The sequence below is a fragment of the Taeniopygia guttata genome, chromosome Z (assembly GCF_048771995.1).
Source record: "Taeniopygia guttata chromosome Z, bTaeGut7.mat, whole genome shotgun sequence".
NCBI classification, from domain to species: domain Eukaryota; kingdom Metazoa; phylum Chordata; class Aves; order Passeriformes; family Estrildidae; genus Taeniopygia; species Taeniopygia guttata.
This window is the reverse complement of record NC_133063.1, coordinates 45,641,493-45,660,028: the sequence shown is the minus strand read 5'-3', so window position 1 is coordinate 45,660,028 and position 18,536 is coordinate 45,641,493. Positions and strand designations below refer to the sequence as shown.

At 45.5% G+C, this 18,536-nt stretch overlaps 1 protein-coding gene across 1 annotated transcript in view; it reads right to left on the bottom strand.

Moving 5' to 3' along the window:
* Window positions 1-2,498: 2,498 nt before the first annotated feature.
* The window catches only part of UBE2R2 (ubiquitin conjugating enzyme E2 R2), a 51,006-nt gene continuing 34,968 nt past the window's right edge, over window positions 2,499-18,536 (bottom strand). The window contains 4 exon segments of the mRNA NM_001161820.1: window positions 2,499-3,107; window positions 4,405-4,539; window positions 10,894-10,991; window positions 14,347-14,433. Of these exon segments, the coding sequence (NP_001155292.1) occupies window positions 2,888-3,107; window positions 4,405-4,539; window positions 10,894-10,991; window positions 14,347-14,433 (540 nt within the window). The 3' untranslated portion in view covers window positions 2,499-2,887.

The following is an 18,536-nucleotide window of genomic DNA, read 5'->3' as shown; positions in this document are numbered from 1 at the left end:
GTATTGACTGAAACAGGAGAAAAGGGGCTAAGAAAAACCCAGAATACACAGAGCAGGTAAACATTTTTCTGCAATCTCTTAAATAGTTTCAAAAAAATCCCCTAATACTTCAGTTGTATTTCAAAAAAAGGAAACCAGCAAGTCAACAAGCAATGACACTGCACAGGACAGTGGGGAAGAGAAATTAATCTGGTTAATGTCGGAGCTCTCAAAAGGGGTTGTTTTGTCATTAAAAAAGGGTAACAGAAGAGTTGTAATAATGCATCTTACAACACCAAGCTTGGAAATACAAGTCACTGGAGAGTATACAGTGAAGACGGTCAAAAGTACAAGGGAAATCCTGAAAGATGCAGTATCCTCATTTCCAACCAAGTCATCAGCAAAGCCAGTGTTGCCACACTCTGCTCCTTCACTCCCTACTGCCGTCTGAAAGTTGGAGGTTGGGCCCCTGCCCTGGCGTGGCCCCGAGGCCAGTCCTGCAGCTGGGAGCATCAGGGGCCCATTTGCCAACCCTGGTGCTGACCTCGCAGGGCTGGTGTGAAGCTGGGGGTGCCCCACACTGTCACTAAACACAGGGGAGCCCTGCAGCAGGCTCCAAAAAGCACCTGGGGCTGAGTCAGTCCTTGCTGGAAGAAGGCTGACACTTCAGGAGGGTGCAGCTGCCTTCCCAGGTAACATGCAAGCAGGAGGGCGGGCGGCCGAGGGACCATTGGGCACAAGGAATTGCCACTTGGGCAGAGGGATGCACCACCAGGGCAGGGACTGTCCCTGCAAACCCCAGCCAAGTAACACTTTGGAAACAGATCTGCCTTGATCACCTCATGCAGAGCCCCGAGGGCCTTTCTCTCCATCCGGGCAGCGCACTTGGAGCTTTTTTGCTCGGTCTTACCCCGGGACACAGCCACGGAGCAGATCCAGAACAAAGCCTACTCCCACCAAAGCACCCCCGAGGGACCTGCAGCTGGGGACGTACCATGGAAAACCCTGAGACACACGGAGGGAAGATGTAGGCTCTGGTCAGGGTGATGCCTCTGTACCTCTGGGGACCAAGGGTCTCGCCCAAGCAGGGCCAGCACCTCCAATCTGCTCCTGGGGCTGCCAGGCCCGGCTGCCGATCCAGGGATCATGCAAAAGGGGAACTTGAGGCACCGCACCACAACCAAACACGAGCACGTTGCAACAGGGAGAGCCGACAGCCTGAAGAAGAGGGGTCTGAGACATGGACATGCAGGATCCCCCTGCCCATGACGGAGTGCCTTAAGCTCTGCCAAGGGCCCCCAAAGACATGCGGGAGGCTGAGCTTGGGCCATCAGCTGAAGCACACTGCTGAACAGCCTGTCAAAACCTGCTGCCGGCCAGCTCTGCTGTGGGGCTGCACATACTGCTGTGCCCCAGGGACACAGCTGGGCAGGAGAGAGCCCAGCCCTGCCAACCTCTGCCCACAGCACAGACAGCCCGGACACCCCATGGGCACCAAAGCGAGCTCCAAACTCCCCTGGCCCCAAGGGCTCTTTGAATTCTTCTGGGAAATGCATGCAAAATATTTCTTAGAAAAAAAAAAATCTAGTCTTTGTTACCTCTTACCACTCTGCTGAAAAACCACAGTAAAGAATTTGCTTCCATAAAAATGCAAGTGCTGGAGGAGAACAAACAGAATTCCCCTCTTTTAGGAGCTCTTCTGTGTGTAGTTGAAACCTCAATCCGTAACTTTAGCCTCCATGTTTAGGCAGAGAATTAGAATGGAAGTCAATGCCCATGAAAGGTGGGCAGAATTCCAGGTATCATAAGGGAGCTAGGATCTCACACTATATCACTTGGATTGTCTTTTTTGAAATCATAAACCTTTTTATTTCCCATGTACCTAATTACCTTTTCTGTGTAGACAAACCTGCATCTAAGCAAGTGCATGTCAGCTCTTTTTAAGTTCAGCCGCACAGAGCTGCACATGCCCACAGGTGACCTACTCAAGCGGCAGAAGGCAGCTCCCGATGCACAGGGCTGGGGGCTGCAGGGAGCAACGGCTGCCAGCCAGCATGGAGCAGGAGCAGATCTCAGCAGAACAGCTAAACTGAACTTTTTCAACTCTATCCTAGTCTGGGAAAAAAAAAAAAAAAAAAAAAAAAAGAGCAATGTGAAGTGTTAGGTGTTTATTTGATGCTCATATCACAAGCCTTTTCCAGAGACAAAGTTGCTTGTGCCCTCCGGGGCTCCAGGGGCTAGCTATTTGCTAACTTACTTAGCAGGCTGAAAAGGATTACTGTACCTTTCAGTGACATCCCGTCAAGCTCAACACACAGTAGCTTTACACTCTCTGCCCCACACCTTATAAAGGAAAAGCCACCACCACAAGGCTAAACGAATGTACACACGCTATTATTGTAAATGGAGCAGCTAAACCTTGGCAATTTGTTTTGTGGGGATTTTTTTTTCTTCCCGGTAAATGCAGCACTTTGAGCTCCCAAAAACCCGGCTTCCAATGGATTTGTTCCAGCTTTAAATACATTAAACATCTCAATGCAGGACTGTATTTAATTCAAGACTCTAAACATGAGCAAACCTGTTTTGCTGTGAGCATTTCGTAGAGAAGTGAAAAGGAGAGTTTATTTTTTAAAAAGAAATTGTAATACAGTGATGAAAGGGTTAAGAATGCAAGAATTCAGACATTCTGTGGAGGGTCTCTAAGAGGTCCATAAAAAAGAAGCAAACAGATCCATACAACAGGAGACAGCAGGAGACAAAGTTTTGTGTTGGGTTTTTTTTGTTTTTGTGTTTTTGTTTTTTTTTTTTTGACACCCCCCCCCACTTTTTTGCTGGACTGCTGCTAGGTTACCGCTGCTCCCTTCTGGCCTGAGTCGGCAGGGCAGTACAGGGGCATAGAGGGAGCAGGTCACGACTCCTCATTGCCAGAATCATCATCATCGTAACAGTCGGCATCCTCCTCCTCCTCATCTTCATCGTCAATGTCGTCATCGTACAAGTCGTCATAAAGCAAATCTGAACTGTTATCATTGGAAGGCACTTTAGTTTTGATGCAGTACTCTGCCAGTGTAGTGGGGACCTTCACGCCATCCTTCTCTGCCTCAGCTTTGGTAGCCAAAACCTGTTTCCTGTGGGGAAACACAGAGGGGATGTGAGCAGGGCCGTGTGCCAGTGGCTCAGCTCCCCGCCCTCCTCTCCAGGCCCTGCCCAGCCCTCCTGGCAGCTGGGAATGGGAGCTGAGGTTTGCAGGACGCACCACAAACAGCACTGGAAATAGATTTCATTCCTGCAGGCCCAGGCTTGGGAGCACGCCAAGGGGGTTTGCAGCATACATGCTCTTGGCCACATATGAAATCAGTTATCCCACAGACTCTGAACTAGAGACCTGCCAGAGGCCAAAGCAAATTCCATCCACCGTAGGGATGGTCAGGGATTTCCTAGAATGATTTATGGACTCTGCCACTGACAATTCTTCCACAGCATGCTCAAAACTGCAATTCCCACAAGCCTTTGGCAGCTCTCAGCTCCCACCGGAGGGTCAGAGCAGCTGGGGCACATGGCAGCGCCCCAGGGCACAGCCTGGGGCTCACAGAAGCCAAGTGTTTTCCCTCACCTGGAGCCAGGCCTGGCTGCTGCATCCCAGCAGGGCGGAGCAGATGGCAGCCTGTCCTCTCAGCCCCCCAGGACCCATCACTCTGCCATGCCCTGTGTGCAGTGCACCCGTCTCTGCTGGAGCCGAGGGAGCTGAAGGATTCTCTGCACAGAGTCCCCCTGGCCCCACCCAGGGCCACATCCTGCCTGCCCATCTGGCAGAGACAATGCAGATGTGGCCTCATGCTAGCAGTCCTGCTCCAGGTCGGGCTGTCCTTCCAGAGCAGCCTTGGCCCACACTCACATCATGCCCCTGCAGCTCCTGATGAACCATGGACTTCAAGGGCAGGACTGAGCAGTGGTTCCAGCTAATCCAACTCAGCTCTGCAAGACCTTGACAAATCCTGCTGATGCTCCTTTGTATTGGAGGGACAAGATTATGATTCATGCAGGCATAAAGCACAGAAATTAGTAGGATGCAGTCAGTTTGCATCACATCCCAAGCAATGCAGGGCTTAACGACAAGCAGGGACTTTGACTAGGATTTACTACTAGCCAATAGGTTTTGCAGAGCATCATGACATATTAGTCTGAAAAAAAAACTATTTAAAGAAAAATCAGCCCAGTCCTCCTGCCCCAGAAGTTTGCACTGCTTCTCTATGCTGAAAAATTCTAGAGGGACTTGAAGCATGGACTTTGAATAAGACACTGAAATTAATTTCCAAATGACATTCTGCTGCAAGATGCAGGTTTCAGCAAATTCTGGAAGCAGCCTGTTTGATAGGATTCAAAGCAGAATGCTGGTAGCCCAGCATCACATCTGGCAAAGCTTACCTTATGATTTCGGCGTACTCCTTGTCTTTTCCTTTACTGTCCCTCCATTTCCTGAACATGACTGATGCATCCACATTGGCTGGGGAGAATGTGTTTGGCTCATTAAGCAAAGAGATTACACTCAGTAAGATAGTCCTGAAAGAGGTAATCACAACGGCAGAGTCAGAGCTAACGCATTCATGGATTCTAGATATCCACAACTTCTTTAGGTGTTGCATCACAAACTTGTTTGAAGCCAAGTCTTAAGCTGAGGACAGTATTTTTAAGTGAGAAGAGGTATTTATGAACCTCAGGCCATGGACACTGGTATAGGAAAGGTGACACAACACAAACCTCATGTGACTACAGACCATTATGTCTGTGCTTGGGACAGGGCAGCACAGAAAGCTACAATCAGGCCAGAATTCAGCTTGTCTGCACTTTCCACAGATGGGGTGGGGCTGGAAATCTGCTCTGTGAGCTGTTCCTGGTGGCTTGCAGCCTCCATCAGGAAGCCAGGCTGTTTGCCTGCCCTGCAGAGGGAGAAGGACCACTATGATCCAAGGCCAGCAGAAATTACTGTACGACTGACTTTTCCCCTGCCCTGCCAGGTGGTTGGGAGGCTGAGGCTGGGGCAGGACTCCTTTCCTCAGCTTGTGCCCTGCTCAGGCTGCAGCAGCAGCTCTCAAGCTCTCAAGCACAGCAAGGGAAAGACAGTGTAGATGTCTTTTCAATGCCCAGGCAAGGTGCCAGGGCCCAGTGGGATTCAGCTGCTGGTACTCAGCAGAGCCAACATGAGCCAATCATGTAACCCCTGGCAGGCAGGCAGGCAGGCAGACAGTCTTCTGGGATTTCCAGCCAGGTGCCCTGTTCTGCTGGCATTTACCAGCTGAAACACCATCCTCTTGCCCAAAGCTTTCTCCCGCAGTTCTTAGAACCCTGCACTTGAAAGATGCACCTTTACTGCTCACACCGTGTCTCAACCAGCACAGACACTCATAGCCAGCCACCTGCTGTAGCTGCCACCATGACAGCATCACTCATCCCAGTGGTCTTGCCAGCAACAGCTTCCCTTTCCAGCGGAAGGGACAAACAAGGGATAGGGACAAGCTCTTGAAACACAGCACTACCTAACAGCCACTTTGCAGACCTTAAAGGAGACTGGGAGCCGCAGCTCTGTTTGCACTGATTCAGGGGCATGTTCAGAGCACATCTACCAGATCATGTATCTGGGTACAATTCCAGGAAATGCTTGGTCATTTGGATACTGAGTATTTTGAAAGATTTGAAAATAAACACTTGTATCTGAACAGACTGTTCAGCACAGCTATCAAGAGAGGCTTATACAATTCATTTTCTAAATTATAGAATTCTGTACGAAAAGAGAACAGCAGCTCTGGAATAAACTGTCTCACTGGATTGGAATGATGAGCATAAGAGATCATTTTCTACTTCATCTCAAGAATTCATTTAAGAGCCTTTGATTCTCTGCGAACAGGCCAGCATGTCAGTTCCAGCATCATGCAGCGGCTTTCACGTAGAGCAAACAAAGTCTAGGGAAGGTCAAGGACAGGAATTCATATCTGGATTTAGCATCTGCTCTACCACACTTCCATCAACAGTGAAGAAAAGCCAATTTTCACTATGGTGTCCAGACACCAAAGTTACTGCAAAGCTACTTAAATACACCAAGACAACTGTATCAGCAGTGAAGCTCTCCGAGCTCTTCCTTCCCATGCAGCACAACAGACCAGCTCCAGCACTGCTGATATCTTTAAAGCTGGACAGCGTCCTACAACTCAAACCTGGCTGCCCTGAACAAGGTACAGTAATAGAAAGGCACCCCAGCATGGGGGATCTGACAGGACTAAAACCTCTAAAAAAGCTCAACCATGTGGGACTGAAAACCTCAGCGCCAGATGCAAACTGCATGGGCTGGATACAGGCTGAGTCTCTGGAATATTGTCAGGGATCTGTCTCCCCTTCAGACAAGGCTGCTGTAGCATGGAAGAGCAGCCAGCAGAGGCTCAAGGAAACAGACCTGTTCTCGTTTTTTCTCCTGTATCAGCGTAAGAAGGCTCAGACACAGATCAATTTCTTCCCAAAGAGACATGACATAGACTGGCTGGTGCTCCCAACCAGCACATCCTATTATATTCCTTGTTGAAAAAGGAATTATTTTTTTCATTCCAGCTGCTATCTACCTTGTAGCCTTTTTAGAGCTACCTCAGGAGGTAGGTATAGATTGGTCCAAGTGCATTTTTGCCTTCTGGTATAAAGGTAAACGTTTTAGCCTAGGCTGCACTGACAGTCACGTTACTGCGTCAAGCCATTTGTGAAATCTGCCCAAATCTTAGGCGGCAAAAAAACCCAAGAAAAATGGCAATCCTCAAGAAACAAAGCAATAGGCAGACAGTACACCACCTATCCGCAGGAGATACAGGTGTACCAGTACCTTGAGTTCAAGCGTAGGGGAGGCAGAGGGGATGTGGAGAAGGACAACTAAAATGCTCAGAGAGCCCCAGCCCTGACCCTTCTACCACTCACTCAGCTCCATGGGACATAGGAAGCAGTATTCTCTCCCAAACAGATCAGAGCTGCATTCCTTCACATCTTGCTGGGTTTTGCTGTGTTTACTTATGCCTGCATTACCTAGCTCCCAGTGACAGGAAAGTCCATATTGATTGTGTTTAAAAAAATAAATGAGCCTGCTTGACACTCTTAGAAGAAGCACATGTGAACTCTCACAGTTGAAGAATGAATTTTCCCCTTCAGACACTTCAAACCCGTTCATCTGTGGAGAAATAGTCAACATTTGGCAAGATTTACAGAATTCAGCAGCAGAGGAGCAGCTCCCTCCCACATTTTCAGCCCCTCTGCCTCCTGTCTGACACTCTGAAGCTTTCCCAAGCCAGATGGGACCCCAGCAGGATGCACTTCTGCTGGCACTCTGCCCAACTAGTGATGGTTAGAAGTAAAGGACCAGTTTTATTTTCATTTGCTGATACATTTATTTGCTGAGGAATATTTTGACCTGTCACCTTAAGCCCAAGATGATTCAAGAGCTATAGCACTGAAAACTACAACTGTGGTGAGGGAGAGCAGAAATTAGAGAACAAACACCATGAGAAGTTCCGTGTCAGTCTCTACGGTTGAATATAATGAAATACTCAAAATGTACATATGATATAAGTAATTAATGCCCAAAGCTGTTTCCTAACTGTGAGTTAAGGCTTGTCACCTAGTTGGTTCTTTGTTTGACTGTCTTGTAATGAGAATGAAATTCAGCTGCCGTTTCAAAAACATGGACAGGTTAGGCCTTGAATGTCTCTGGTGCTTAGTGATCCTTTGTATTTTTCTCAGGAAGAAAACCAACAGCTGCTCCCAACACCACTCAGTAGGACAGGAGACAGACAAACAAAGGAAGGCAAACAAAAGGCAGAACTCTGCAAAGTCACTTCTGCTGGTCAGAATACTCAAAATCCTGTATTGGGTTTGCAGGGCCAAGCTTTGGTAGCCAGAGGGCTACAAGGATGGCTTCTGTGAGAAGCTGCTAGAAGCTCCTCTGTGCCTGGCAGACGTTGGCAGCTCCAAGGACACGTGTGCCGCTGGTCAAGTCTGTGCCAATTGGAAAGGGCAATAATGTCTCTGTGAAAACATACTTAAGAAGTTTTAACTATGTTCAGAGAAGAGTAGAGTGAGAACATGTGAGAGGAACAACCCTGCAGACACTCAGATTGGTGTAGAAGAAGAGGCAGGAGCTGCTCCACGTATTGGAGCAGAGATTCCCCTGCAGCCTGTGGTCAAGACGATGGTGAGGCAGCTGCGCCCCGACAGCCCAGGCAGGGCATGGGGGAGCAGAGATCCACCTGCAGCCCCTGGGGGAGCCCAGGCTGGAGCAGGGGGATGCCTGAGAGGAGGCTGTGATCCTGTGGGAGACCTATGGAGAGAGTATCTCTCACTAGAGCAGCTTGTCCTTGAAGGACTGCAGCCTGTGGAAGTGTGACCCACTCTGCAGCAGTCTGGGGAAGACTACTGCCCATGGGGTGGACTCATGCTGGCAGAGTTCATGCAGATCTGGCACGCTATGGGAGGGACATCATGGTGCAGCAGGGGAACACTCCTCATCCTTAGCAGCGGGAGAAACAATGTCTGATGAGCTGACTATAACCCCCATTCCACTACCCCCATACACTGCTGTGGTAGGAGATAGACTTGGGAAGGAGGGGGGGGGTTTATTTTTTCTTATTTAAGGTCTTATTTTACTTATTATCCTGCTCTGATTTTGTTGGTAACAAATTTAATTAATGTCTCTAATTCTAGCCTGTTTTGTCCGTGATGGTGTTTGGTGAGTGACGTCTCCTGGCCCTTACCTGCTGCAGAAGAACACCAGAACAATGAACAGATAAGTAAGGTTGTGAAGATTGGAATAATTCAGGTAGACTAAGGCTGGGAGCAAAAGGGAGAACTACTTGTAGCCCCAGGCCACTTCAGGACATCTAGGAAGGGGTGCAACACACAGATGGGCCCATGACTGAGAGGTGGACCAGACCATAGAAGCCATTACACAGGTTATCCATGAATGTGAAAGATGTGGTGCCATCAAGCGAGCCACACAAGTGAAATATCCCTGGACCAAGAGCTACATACTCACTATGGCAGAGGCAACAACTGGCTAGAAATGTACCATGCTTGGAACATGATCTCAGGTCTCAAGAGACACATTTTGTGGTGACATGGTACCCCAGAGAGAACTGAATCAGAAAATGTGACTAATTTTCAAAATAATCTCATAAACTCTTGAGCAAAGAAACATTAAGTGAATACATCACATCCCTTACCACCCACAAGCCTCCAGAAAGACTGAGAAATGCTGAAGACTGTTAAGAGCTTTAGGTAATGGGACATGGAAGCACTGGGATGCAAATTCTGCAGAAGCCACTTGGCTGGTCAATGCTAGGGGATATGCTAACTGCACTAATCCTGCCCAAACTAAGCCCACAGACACTGTGGGAGGATATAAGGTCCCTGCACTACACACAGGAAAGTGGCTGGGGAAATCAGCATGGATTCTCTGCCCATGAGAAAAGGAAAGCACATTAGTGGAATTGTCTTTACGCAAGGATCTAGGTGTACTTGGCAGGTAACGTGGAAGGATGGGGAGACCCAGTGTGTACCTCAAGGAGACTTAAACTTGGGGGAAAAACAAACTGTGTGAGTTTTATGTTGCCGGAAGTAAAGGAGCAGGAATGTCATGACCTGACAAAGAATGATTTTTGTGAGGAGCAAGGAGAATGTAATGATGATGTGAGCCAACAATCAAGGCTGGTGACCAAACAATTAAGTGTGCTGCTTCTCCTGTCCTGATCACCTATCCTCATGGAGTAGAGCATAAGTCACAGATCTGGAGGGGTGGAGGAAGCCATGAAACAGGAGAATAATATCCATCTGTGAAAGGACAGATTAATGAAGATGTATGTTTGGTATAGAGATGGTTCAAGGATGTAGTTTGGGTTTATGTGTGGGTAAGAAGGGATTCCAGTAATAAGAAAGAAATACAGTGAAACAGTTGGAAGAAAAATAAATTATGTGGGATCTAAACATGACACAAATGGTATGGAATAAAAAGTGGAGATTGTATTGAATTTGCTGAGCTGTAGCTCATTTTCCCTTAACAGCCCTAAGTGCTTTCCATTCAAAGTTAGAAAGGGATGATAACACGCAAGTGTTTTAGCTACTGCTGAGCAGTGCTGGCACAGCATCAGCACTGTCTCCAACATTCCCCACTCCCCCATCAAGGAGCTGAGAGGTGGCAAGATCCTAAGATGGGACACAACCAGGCCAACTGGTCCAAATTAACCAAAGGGATACACCATACCATGTAACATCAGCTCAGCTAAGTGAAAGAGGACAAATGAGGGACATTTGTTATATCACAATGTTTGCCTTCTGGAGCAACTGCTATGTGTGCTGAAGCCCTGCTTCCTAGGAAGTGGCTGAACATTGCTCACCAATGGTAAGTAGAGATTAATTTTTTCCACCTTTGCTTATGTGCACAAGCTTTTGCTATTGCTTTAGTAACTTGTCTTATCTCAAACATGGAAGTTGTTTTCTACATTATTTTTCTCTCTTCTGTCCCACTAGGAATGGGAGTAATAGAGCAGTTTGGTGGGCACCTGGAACCCATTACACATACTTTTCCACCAGTGGTACTTTGAAGAAGATAACAGCGACTGAGATAGGCTTCAACATTTGAGATAATTTGCCTTCTGAGTATGAAACCCTGTGAACAGGGAGCTCTGCACTGTCAGCCCAGGATGACAACACAGCAGACCAGTACATATGAACAGACAGACTGTTCAGACAGGCTGGTAAGTCTGGTTCCCACTGATTCAAGCCCTAAGCCCCACAAAACCTTAAATTCCCTCCCAAACCTCTCCCACCACAGGCCTTTGGTCTTGCAGAGATGGCAGGCCTTTGAGGTCACCACTGTAAAACATATTCAGTTACCTGACATTTTGGGTAGGGTTCCACCTCTCTGATGGCAGCTCTCCACTTTGTGGGTCATCTACAGGTGGGTGAAGAATTGAAATACATACATCTCCATTCTGCAAGACAGAAAAAAGCACTGAGAATAGCTTGTCTGGAGGCTGAGGCATGATGACTCAAATCCACCACTTTGGCTGTCTTCTGATCAGCTTAACCTTGTTGATATGAACATCCAAGTGCCAGCAAAAAACAGCAAGGGCTGGAAATGGTCCTGAATTCTTCCTGGATTTACTTTATACCCAAGGGTTAGTCTGCAAACTGGCAAAAAACTCCAATATAAAATCAAGAGGTTTAAAGAATGCACTGAAGTAAGCAAAAATAGTAATAATGTAATATAAGACTGAATTGGTCTCCAGATAGCAAGTACTACTGTCACAGTGACATAAGGTTTAATCACAGGAGACCCCAAGTAGGGTTAAAGAAAATTTGTATTCCCACTGGTAGCTTAAGCCTGCTACAGGAAATTTTTGAATTGAAGGGTTTAATCACTGTCTACTAGCAAAGGTATGAAAACATTGCGTCTCCCAGGACACAAGGATCTTGAACAGATGTTGTGGGGCAGGCTTACAAAGCTCCCCTAGGACACAGCTGTTCAAAATACCGGACGAAAAAGCAGGAGATGCTCTCTGAAGGTTTCAGCGAAAATCCCATGCTGCATGGAAAAGCAAGAATATTCTGGCAGCATATGGAAGCCATACAGCCACATAATCCTCAATATGCGTTCTACTCACCAGTGTTATGGCCTGAATATAGATTTAAAGTTTCATAATGCCTATTTAGGAAAGCTGTCAACCCAATTCTCCATCAGCCACAGCACTCTGACACAACTGCTTTGTAGGAGGGCTGGAGTAGTATCCAGCCCAGCTAATATCCTCCACTGAGACAGACGCCAGGGACTCAAATGTGTCTTAGTGCAAGATGAGGTGAAGGTGCAGATGAGGCCTGAGGCCAGCCAGCTGATATTTGCCTGTCCAGGCCCCATAGGCTTTGCTCTCTGTTGCAGCCAGCTGTGGGGCAGCATTCATGCTTGTCACCCCAGTCCAGGGCACAGGCTGATGACAGGATCAGCTCTGTCAGGACTCCAGGCTGACAGCTTCCCACACACCTGGTCTCACGTTCTTCCAACACTGCTCAGAGCACAGAGCAGGGCTGCTCACAGCAACAGCATCTGTGCCTTTGAGCCCAGGCCAGTGATTACAGCTACATATAGCAGCGGCCCACCTGGGGGGGTGTTGTGATCCGTATCCAGATTTCAGTGGTGCACTATTCATTCCAGGTATGCTAATCTAGCAGGCCCTTGTCACTTTGAAGCAGGTTTTAGTCAAGAACATAGCGAGGCAGCACCTGGAGCTGCTGAATTCCAAAGCACATACTTACATTGCTGGAACAGTTTGATTTAAGAAGGCTGTTTCCCTTTTAGGACCCCAAAAGGCTTGTGAAATCTTGAAATTTTTTTGGTATCACTCCAACCTGAAGTTAACTTTACTAATATTAGATTATGCTCAGTTTACTCTGCTATCACTAATAATTTCCATTAGTTTTTCCTTTAACCTTTTCCTGGAAGAATGCAATGCTAGTGACCCAGAGAAAGAATCTCAGCACTTGGGAAAACTTCCTAAAGCAATCAGGTCAGCAGCATGTGGACAAACACATATTTGACAAAATGAAGACAGAGGGAAGCAACAATGGGAGAAATTTTTGTCTTACCACAATCAGCGTTACATGTTTGGGAACTGCACTGCATTAAGAATCTGGAAGGGTAAAGGTATAATGGGACCTAATGAGGTCAGCAGAAAGTCTTAGGGATCAGGACAGTCAGGGGCCAAGCCTTTCCCTACATGCAGTTTTGGAAGACCTGAACAAGGAGAATGGGATATTTATCTACCATTGAGATATAGCCTCCATTTCTATCAGGACTGAGAACTGTTATGCATTAAAAATAAAGAGCAAGTGAATGCAGTTTTATCAAAATTCAATTAGATGACCCAAGTAAACCAGAGATAGGAAAAACACACATTGCTCAAGTCTCATTGCTCAGAACTGGAACGTCAGCCCCAGCCTCTTCATCTGGTCCTACCAGCAGATTCTGTAAACTTCTATTTTCTTTCATCTTCCTTGCACTAAGGGTTTTTTGTCCCCCTCCTCCTGAAAAACCCTCAAACCTCAAACACTTTGGTGAGATACTCTCAGTTTCATTTGGAGTTATCCCAGTGCCTCATCTTCATTGCTTAAATGTTATTTGCAAAACAGCCTGCAAGCTGCTTCAGATTCAAGAAGTATTGCTATGAACACAAAGCTGAGAGCTCGTGTAAACTCAGCAAACCCAAAATACACCCATCAAGTTTTGGGTTTGAGCAAACCCAAAATACACCCATCAAGTTTTGGGTTAGTTCCTCCTGCTGCCTTCAGTTGTTTCTAGTCAATTTTTCTCACCAGGACTGGGAAAGGTCCTTTCCAAGGCTCGTTTTTTGTACATTTCATTTTGGTAACCATTTGCCACCCACCTCCTGCATGAGCACTTCCAGATACAGAATCAATACAGACAGTATGGGTCTGCAATTATCTGAAGATTTCAAACTTGACTTTATTTACAGATCAAAATTCCATGTAACTGAAATAGAGCCTCAAGAGAAACACCATCCTTGGATACAGGAAAGATCCTGTGCCAAGTACAAAACCCACATCAGAAAACTGTCAGATAACTGATCTGAGCATGTCCCTGGATTTAGGGCAATCCCCTAAGCAGTCAATAATTAAAGTGGGTTACTATTCTGTTCTGCACTGAAGTTTGGCAAGGTTTCTAGCCATTTATTACTAAGCCATCAATGCAGATCTCACCATGATATTTGAAGCACACACATTCCAAGCTGGGCATTTGGCAGCAAGAACGTATCAGAAAGGACTTTCCAAGCCCAAGCCATCAAATGAAGCCTCGATTTGTTCAGGGATGTAAGAGAATGACATTCCAGTTTTCAGGCAGGTTCAAAGGAAGTCTGCAGAACCTCACATAAGAAAGCCTGTGATAAGGTGAGAGACCTGCACCAAAAGGAACATTTTGAAATCCTTTAGCTCCCAAAACTATAGAGGCCGTGCTCCTTAGCAGGTTGACATTCTTCTAGGATACCCAAAAGTCCAGCTAGGATTTGGCTGACCTCCACTAAAAGTCAAGTTTTGAATCAAAACAAGCCTTCAGCCTTCAAATACAACTCTATGGAACTGGGTGATATTGAACCAATTGCCTCTATATAGAATCATTCCTCTTCTGGACCTGCTGTGTAGTTCTATTTTGATCCAACTGCTGACAGTCCACAGCCTTGACTACCCTCTGAAAGTAGCCCATACATGTACTGAATTTAAGGAAGCAGGATGCTCTCTCACACACCCCAGAAAAAAATTATTTAAAAAACACCTTACCTCATAAATGTTGGGGTGCCACATTTTGGTCAGGAATCTGAAGGTAGGTGGTGAATATGGATAGTCAATAGGAAATTTAATGTGAGCCTGAAAAAAAGCAGAGTAATTTAGCTATGAAACAGAACAAAAAAGACCAACAAGCAACAACTACAGTGAAAAGATTGGGGGAAAAAAAATCATTAAGGCTACTAAATTGCTCATTTTATAAACGAGTGCCCAAGTGGCCCAACAGTGTAACTCTATGCAATTTCTTATGAGCAAAACACTAACTGAACAAGAAAAATCAAAACACCTGGGCTGGTAATGCTCAGAAAGCAAGCCAAAATGCATTTACCATGTCCTAATTCAAGAAGCACTATTCAACAGTTGTTGTTAAATACACTGGAAAATATGTAACTTGAGAGAGCACTGCTCTTTGAGTTCAAAAGCAGACTAAAAGATGTTTACTAAGCTGAAAAGACCTGTTTTATATTTGCCTGTAAAAATACTTAAAATTATTCTTCCCATGATAAAAAAAAAAAAAAATTACATAACTTGCTCTAGTTATTTTGTCTTTCTTTGAAAGTTAAGCTGGTCCATCCACCTATATTTCTAATACTACATGTTTTGCCACCACAGGCATTTTTGAAGTCTCAACATCATCAGTGTCTGTTTAATAAATCAGTGTGCCCTGAGGAATATTGATGGCTAATGACAGCAAACATCTTGCAGTCAACATCCATCTGTGGGGCACAACTCTAAGTTGAGTCAGTTGTGGGAAGGATGCAGAGATCCTGGCACTGGAAATTAACTTTTCTGTGCTGTCCTGCCATTCACAGTAGTCTGAATATGACTGGTCAAGTGTTGAAAATACTTCTCTTTGGAAGGTGGACTGGCACACTGCTTGCTGTGCTGTGGAGCACAAAGCCTTTCCTTGGAGCTGTTCAACCCACTAAAAACTCCTACTGCCAGTCCAGCAAGGGATCTCCAAAGAAGCATCTTCTGGTCCTTCAAGCACAGTCAGGTTCATTTGCAAGAATGCAAGAAGAGATCCCAAAAGCAAGATTCATATTTATCCTGGTTTGAGACAAATTTAGGAGGAAACCTAGTCACCCTAGGACAACATGGTAGGAGCAGAATTCCAGGTCACTCTCCTCCACTTAAGTACCTAACCATGCTACTTGCTCAACCAGAGAAACTTTGGAAAGCTTTATTCCATAGTATATAGAAGCAGACAACCAAATAAATGGATTACAGAACTGTTAAGTACCTGGCTACAGTTCTACTTATCAGCACATACCTTTGCCCTACAACCCAAATTTTATGAGGTCAAGAGTGTCAGATAGTCAAGAAAATAAGGTTTCCTATTCACCTTTATGAAAGAAATTCACCAGTTCACATGGCCTTATAGTCTGTAGATGCCTACTCATGACTGTGTTTCGGCATATTACAGCAGCACTGAGTCCTCACCCCACAGTCATTTGTCACAGCACACTCCCAGCCAAGAGATTTATGATCCACTTAAACAATCCCATAGTTTAAGGCCAGTTGCATAAATGCCATTGCTCCAAGAGCAGTGAGTGAATGGCTCTTGTCACCACACACTGCTGCAGCAACGACATGCCTGGGTCCACAACACGCTGCACAGTGAGTAGAGATCTGCCCAGGGCAGGTCACATTCACTCCAACTCAATTGCTTGCATCATATAGCTGCAGACTCCTCCAGACACCGGGGTTTTCCCAAGAAAGCCCATTCCTGTGTGTACACACAGTTTTGTGAGATCTAAGACACAAAACAGCAAAAGGACCTAAAAATGCAAGAGACTCCGGGTTGAGCTACCTACAAGATGTCTTAGCAAAATCTGTCTTCTACACAGCCACAGCTTCCAGGCGACCAAAACAAAAAGCCTTGTGCCAGTAGATTACCAGCACTGCCATGCTTATAGCCCATACAGATGTTCAAGGAGTGCAGTCTCATTCCTCCCAGTAAATCCCCTCTGCTTTCAAATTGTCTGATTCTGAGGGTTTGTCTCAGCAAGACCACTCCAGAAGCTGAGCCTGAGGCACCAGTATGTCCCTGTATGTGATGCAGACGCTGTAGATCCTGGATCCACAGGATTTGGAAAAACTTTTCCAAATTTCTAAATCCTGTTCGACAAACACAGTTCTTTATTAGAGAAGGACTACCTACCTACAATAACTATCACTATGGAATGCAGTATTGTGTCACATGAAGGATTCTCCTGAGCTCTAGGATCAGAAAAACGCAACTGGAGAAATAAGAGAAATCTTTCCTTCCACATGCAGACACCTAAGAACCTAGCTTCCCTTGTAATACATCACATATTTAGAGAAAGCAGTCATATTAAATGGTAATCAGCTATTTCTAACTAGTCTGTAGCTCTTTAGCACACTGAGATTCTGTACTGGAACATAAAGCAAATGAGGCTTCTCTACAAACCTGATTTCAAAATCAAAAGCTCCCAAAACAGAAAACCTCAAATTACCGCAGGGATTTTTTCCCAAACAAAAAGAGCACCACTGTCAGGTTCCCTAGTGAGATCATCCAGAATCTGAAAGTGAAACCAAACACTTTTCGAGGCCATTACAAACAGGTCTGAGAGAATTACCTCATCTCTTCTGCAAGAGAAACCATGGAAAGTTACATAAGCCTACTCTGCTCTCACTGAATGGTATTTGAGTTTCTGTGTGGGTTAAGCAAGCCAAGAATTTCCAAGACAAGCTGCAAGACTGCTTGCAAAGATGCAGCAACAGCCACAATTACAGGTCATCTTTTTCCCCAATGAAAGCCTGATTCCAAACATGCTAAAAAAAAAAAAAAAAAAAAAAAAAAGACCAAATTAAGCAATCAACCTAATTTTAAATAGAGCTCACAGAATAGTTCTTCCCTACAATTGCACTGATATAAGGCAAAAAAATCTGTTAAACACAGCCAGGCTGCTAGATACTAGAGAGTGGCAGAGTTTCCAGGGAGCTTTTGTTAGCTCAGTTACAGCCACACAAACTAGTTTAGGAGGACTAAATATGCTAGTAATAGTAAACTAAATATGTAGCTCAGTTCCCCGCTTCAAGTTCCGAACAGTTACCGCATTTACCGTGTTCCTGACTCCTCAAACTGAGTTTAAACAGAACAGAAATAATCCTGTTTTGGTGTTGATTTTAGCCAGCTGCATGCCATGGCTCCCTGACATCACTGAAGATACTCAATAGATAGCTGGTGAAGACCAGTCACAATCAATATATTCGTCCCTTCCCCAGTTTGTAACTAGTCATGCTTATAGTCCCTAGAAAAATAATAAACTCTTCTAAATAGTCCAGCCTGACAGAAGATACATCCCTTTACAGACATTTACAGCCACCACAAAACCTTCAATGTACAAATTACACCATAGCATATATTTTAAGAATATTGCTATCAGTGAAGTCACTTTGTTTCCTATTTTACTGCTTCTCTGCATCTTCAACAGAGACTGCACTTCAGGTTTGTTAAGTTGGAAAAGACAAAAGCACACGTTCTGCTATGTATGCCAAAAAAATACAGTCTCGCTATACCTTATGTGACTGAAAATATAAACCTAATATTTCTGACAACAACTGAATTATTTACTGATTCAGTCACTATAAATAACTATTACAGCAACTTTGTTTCTTGAGATCTTGCCACACACTTGACTCAACACCTAAACTTGTGTCACAACTACTCCAAGCACTCCAGGCTTGGGGTAGAGAGGCTGGAAAGCTGCCTGGCAGGAAAGGACCTAGGGGAGCTGGTTGACAATGGCTGAACGTGAGCCAGCATGTGCCCAGGTGGTGAAGCATCCCGGTCTGGATCATTAATAGTGAGGCCAGTGGGACTAACACAAGAAAGACTGCCCTCCAGCCTCAGTCCTTGTTCCAGCCTAGCTATAATGACACTTCAGGAGCCTGACACTGATTTTTTACAGTCATTTCAAGCTGACAAAACTGAGATCCCCGATTTTTAGGCAGAAACTGAAGGAAAGTTGAATCCATCCTACCTACTCAGTGCAGACAGGCCATGGGGAAAGCATGCACATTTCCCGGAAAGACACCAGGATCACAACTGATCTGATTTCAGGATAATGGGGAGCCAGCAGCTTTTATAATGGCCAGCATAAATTGCAGCTGCTTGGTGTTCCTGGAAGTGCCATTTAGAAATTACTTTTATTTCA